The following is a 5,619-nucleotide window of genomic DNA, read 5'->3' on the forward strand; positions in this document are numbered from 1 at the left end:
TATCACAGAATTAGTTCTTAATTTATTAAAAATAATAATTCTCTACTTTGATAATTCTAATTAACTTAATTAATTCATCATCTAAAAGCTAGAAAAAGGTGGGGTGTAGTAGACATGAATATTTTAATTTTCCAAGTACACATCAAAAGTAAATTTAGCCCCATTTCCTTTTACAGTAACCTTAACAAGCTTATAATCAGTTCCTAGATATATGTATATTATATATTTCATAGTAAGTGGAAATGCCATGATTCATGGGGGATAATCTTGTAGGATCTTAATGCATGTTCTAAGCAAATGGAAGAGGACATTCTTGTCTGAAAATCAAACTTATCATTCTTACACACTCTACGCATCTTAAACATGGCAGAAGATCAGATCTAGGGTCCTCCATTTAAGGAAAGTTAACATAATATTCCTGCCTTATATAGTAGCTTTCATCTGACACAATGCTAAGATGTTCTTCACTAAAACTGAAACAGCAGCAATGAACCATGCACGCCCCCATAACATTAGCTGCACACAAACCATAGGAATATGTTATATAGTTTCATCTAAGATGAAAAAATATTTGGTAATACAAAGACCTTTTTTTCTGCAAAGATTCTTACACTAGTTGAAGAGCTATCTGGTCTTGCTGCTGCTGAGGGTTATAATAATTGGTGGCGGGTTGTAAAGCATCGACTTGGAAGTAGTTCCGAGAGTCATATGGTTGAGAATGTAGGGCCTCGAAGTTAGCACTTGAACCTCCGGGCATCAAATTCATGCTCTGCTGCTTCCTCTCGTTCTCAGCTATCTGAAACATACAGTAATGGCACAAATGGTGCGTTAAGCATGGCTTTTGGCTGTCCAACAGCACTTTTTAACGGCAAAAGCAATGATAAACAAAGGGTTTTTGCCAATCAAAGGTTTTTTCAACCGCAACAACAATGTTAAACTAAAGTAAAGAAAGAGAGATCAGACCTTGGCTCGAAGAAGTTGGTTATTGTTATGCAAGTCAATTTCCTGCAGCAAAGGACAAAATTATAAACATACACACTAAGAACATACTATGGATCGGCCCCTACATGGTTCAATCAAATAAAACACCATTGAGACCCCCCTTTTAACTGATGGCCAAAGACCAAAGTAATTGCCTTATATAACACTCTCAGGCAAGCAATTAATCAGTTTTGGATTAAATGGTGATGTGAAGAGGAAAAAGTACTTACCCTTTTCTGCATATACTCAATTTCAGCAAACAACAGCTCATTCTGGTAGAGTTTAAAGGGGATAAATTAAAGGAGAAGGGAAAATTTGATAAATTAAAGGAGAAGGGAAAATTTGTCAGTAGCAATAATAATTAATAATCTTAAAGGAACTATTTTTAATTACATAAATTATTATCAGATACCTTTTTGGAACGGATTCTGCTAATTCCTTTTTCTAAACGACTCTCCAAGCTCTTAAGCTCTTTCATAGGCAATCCCCCTATGGACTCTCCCAGCATATGCCTGCAAACATATATACACATAGCATTGTTAAACAAAAAGGGTTTTGAAATAAAATTGTATATGATGGAAGTGAATTAAAACCATGGGGAAATGACCTGTTTGCATTCTGCAAATTCCGGATTTGATTTCGGAGTTTGTCAGCTTCTTGCTGATAGAACTGAGATTTACATCCGTATGGCATTACCAAAGAAATTTTATTAAGTAAACCAAGGAGTTGAACAAAACCAGATAGTAAAGGTTAAGAGCTTCTTCAGGGAAATGTTAAGGTTAAGGACTTAATTAAATGCAAATTAAAACAATGAAGATTGATTAAGTTAATACCTGAGCATTAACTTCAGCAACTGATCCAGTATTGGAGGAATCAGAAGCCTTTTTATACCTCTCAATTGTTGCTTTAACACTGCAAAAACATTGTTTTAATTAAATAAAACAAATTATATCAACAATCAAGGCAAATAACACAGTTAATTATTTGAAAAATCTATATACATATATATATATAACTCATGTAAAAAGTACACATATAAATCATTCATGAAATGCTTGCATGTGATCCATATTACCAACCTTTAGCAATGTCATTATGATTAATTAAAAATTAGTTAGAGCATAATGGTGTTTAGAAACATTATATCTTCATCTTCATCATCATCATCACATGTAATGCTAGTAGGTAGCTGTTTTATTAAGCAAAATGGTCAAATCAACCAATGTGTCAGTTAACTGAATCTAATACGAAACCTTGAACCCCCCAAAGTTTACAATAACAATGGAGCAATGGCTAGCTGTGTTGTTCACATATATATGGACCATATTTGATTGATGAGAACCCTTAAGTCACCTCGGTAGTCATCCCCAAATCAACTTTAATTTCCTTTCTGATACCTTAATTTCGTCGAGCCTCTGATTGGCCGTCCCTGCCAATGCTAGCACTGTTTCTAGCAGTATGATTGGCTCAGAGTTTTTTATTTGTGCCAGGTGTCATTAACCAATTACACGGAGGATAATACTTTAAAGAGTTCGTACGTTATTTTAGTTATTAACCCACCTTATTTAATAAACAAATAGTATAAAGCAAAAGCCAAAAAAAGAGAGAGAAGAATTTAATTGATATAAAAATATAGAACAGTGATTTTATCAGCTTCTGTCAGTGTCTGAAAACTGTGAGGAGCAGCAGCAGCCATAGTTACAAGTTTCACAGTAGAAGCCAAAACCTCAGAACACTCCCATTGGTTCGCAGTTGCCGTACGTTGTCTCTCTCAGACAACACTGCTGTGTGCTGACTCACTTTTTCTTTTCTTTTTTTTACTTTTTTAAGTGTTGCTTCTCTCTCTTAATTTGAACTTGCACGAATATATCTAAGCAAAGATCTTTTCACAAATGAAAACCGGGGAAGCTAATGCCAACAGTAAGTCATTCATTATAAATGATGATGATGATGACCCTTTGAGCAGTTTTTGAGCTTTATTTCCATTGGCTAAATGGGTTTGCAATGATGAAAAAAAAAAAAACAAGACAAAGAAACTGAGGTTTTGGAATAATGTAAGAAAACTCATTTTGTCAAGTAGTGAAGAAACTGAGAAAATCGTGTGTGACGTGACCAAAAGATTCTGGTAACTAAGACAAAACACCACACCTAATCTTAGTCATGGAGTCATCAAAACCCTAGATAGATTTAAAAATAAATAAAAAAAATTGAATTCGAGACCCAAAATTTAAAACCCAAATCTATAAACCCTAGATAGATTTAAAAGTACATAAAAAAGACCCAAATTGGTGATAAAAAGGAAGAGAAAAAAAAGTATCTCTAAAACTATGTAAAAAAATTTTGGTGAGTTGTTGCGGGGAAATTACTTTGCTTGATTTAAGGGTTACCAATTAAAAGGGTTTTGGTGAGAGTTGTTAGCCTTATGTGGTTAATAACCGAAAAAGAAAAAAGAAAACCAAACCCTAATTTGGTTATGTTTGACTGTGAAAGGAGGGGAATTCACGTGGTGCCCAAAGTGGAGATTTAGGGAAATTTCGTTTATGAAGAACCCTAATTTAGATCTTATTGAATTTGGTTGTGATTGGTTGTAAAAAGGAGTCCTAACATGTTCCCATTAGCAAATTTAAAAAAAAAAAAAAACACCATGTTTATTTTAAAAAAATGAAACCCTAATTTGATTTTCTTACATTGGGGGTTCTTAATTTAGACAAAATGTGTGTTTTTTTTCTAGTTTCCTTTTGGGCAAACTCCTTTTACTATCTTGATCTTTTTCAACTGACATCCATTAAGGATGATTTTTTGAGCTAATGGGAACATGACAGATATTCATGTATATAGGCCCTTTAGCCCCATGGCTGAGACAGGCTCAGCCCCAAGAAAAAAAAAGAAAGAAAGAAAGAAAGGAAAGGAAGGATAAATTTTAACATCAATGGAGGATATAGAAAGCACAGAAGGCTGATCTCTCACAGGTCCAACAGTCATATATATATACACACACGCACACACACATATATATCATATCCCCAAAACCTATGCTTTTAAATTGTTACTTCCGCAAAAACATAATGCTGTCTATTTCCATCTATTGCACCAGATCCATGTATCCACCAAACTAGGAACTTCAGAAAAAGATCATAAACAGAAATATATATAAAGCCCTAAAGCTTATACAAGTAAAAAAAGACAAAATAGAAGGGAAAAAAAAGACAACTGAATCTTAGTTTTAGTGAACTCAATCTATAGCTTTTCACCAAAAAATATATAAAAAAAAACTATATAATAAATATTAATACTTCCACTGATCAAAGATCCATTCCTATATATAGTTCCATTGACAAAATTTTCATTGTACTTTGAGAAAATTAAGATCAAAGGTCATACCTATTGTTAGCATACTCATAGAGTCGACCACGGCTAGAGAAGACAATCAAAGCAACCTCAGCATCACAAAGAACCGATAGCTCATAAGCCTTTTTGAGCAAACCATTGCGCCTCTTACAAAAGGTAACTTGGCGGTTCGTCGTGTTTTCGATCCGCTTGATCTCGATCTTTCCTCTCCCCATTTTCTTCTGGGGAGAGTCTTCAAGGGATTCATTGGGGTACACCATGCTTCCTAACTGGAACAAACCAAAAAACCAAAAGAAAAACCATGATGAAAGCAATAACATCATTTACTATATTATTTGAAAAGTACATATATAGAATTTGATGATCAAGGAGAGGTAAAAAAAAAACCCAAAGTAAGTGAAGCAAGAAGATGTGATTAAAATAATTTTGTTTTCAGTTTATGGCTGACTAACCTTGAAAGGAAAAGAAAAGGCAAGTATGATAATTAAAGGCAGAAAATAAAGAAGAAAAGAGTTTTTGATTTACTTCTCTTTGTTTTTCTTTTTAGCTGCAATCTCTGACCAGAAGAGATGCAGAAAATGGAAGCAAAGAAGGGTTGAGAGTTTTCTATTTATAAATGTAAATAAACCAGAAAACCCTTTTCTGTTGTGTTTATCATCATTTTTATATAACCAGTTAATTTAATCTTCCATTTTTAAATACTATTATGTATCCCATTTTTAGTACTATTTGGGTTTTTTTTCATTATTTTAATAATATAAGTGGTGTATTATATTTTAAAGTTAAAGGGAATAAAAAAGAAAGGTTAAAGTTGGGAATCATCACTTGAATGGTTCAGACACCATTAACCATTAAACCCTTTTTTTTTCTATTTTTTTTTTTTTCATGTGAACGAAGGGATGGCATTGCATTAGAGAGAGAAGAGAAAGGGACCCTTTTGAAAAGGACTATTAATGGTGGTGGATGAGACGTTAGGCTAAGGCTACGTTTGTTTACTTCAAATTCTCTTCTATAAGAAAATTTTTCTTTTGAAAGTAAATCATAGTTATATAGATTTGTTGTTTGGATGACAAGAAAAACATTATTTTTATTACCTCAAACCATAGTTTTCCATCATGGTTACATGAGGCAGGACGTTCCAATAAAATGCAATTGGTTAAATTTCAACATTATAGAAATTGTAAGAAGGTGTAATTTTAAGAAATTTAATATTTATGATTTGCCTCGTAGTTAAGAGATGTTCATTTATATAACCGAAGAAGTAAGTAGTAGTATTCATTTGAGTGTTTC

General features: G+C 33.1%; 1 protein-coding gene across 5 annotated transcripts; it reads right to left on the reverse strand.

Moving 5' to 3' along the window:
* Positions 1-287: 287 nt before the first annotated feature.
* Positions 288-5,167, reverse strand: LOC108487329 (agamous-like MADS-box protein MADS1). 5 transcript variants are annotated; one of them, XM_017791639.2, is made up of 9 exons: positions 4,782-5,167; positions 4,363-4,598; positions 1,815-1,893; positions 1,589-1,650; positions 1,394-1,493; positions 1,212-1,253; positions 964-1,005; positions 612-796; positions 288-516 (listed from the first exon to the last, which is right to left on the reverse strand). In XM_017791639.2, the coding sequence occupies exons 2-9, from the start codon at positions 4,587-4,589 to the stop codon at positions 513-515; spliced, it is 741 nt and encodes a 246-aa protein (XP_017647128.1). In that variant the 5' UTR covers positions 4,590-4,598; positions 4,782-5,167; the 3' UTR covers positions 288-512. The 5 variants fall into 5 exon arrangements, with proteins under 5 accessions (XP_017647128.1, XP_017647129.1, XP_052876044.1 ...); XM_017791640.2 differs by having other exon boundaries at positions 4,855-5,024; XM_053020084.1 differs by having other exon boundaries at positions 4,717-4,793.
* Between the last annotated feature and the right edge of the window lie 452 nt (positions 5,168-5,619).

Source organism: Gossypium arboreum, chromosome 10 (genome assembly GCF_025698485.1).
Source record: "Gossypium arboreum isolate Shixiya-1 chromosome 10, ASM2569848v2, whole genome shotgun sequence".
Classification (NCBI taxonomy): Eukaryota; Viridiplantae; Streptophyta; class Magnoliopsida; order Malvales; family Malvaceae; genus Gossypium; species Gossypium arboreum.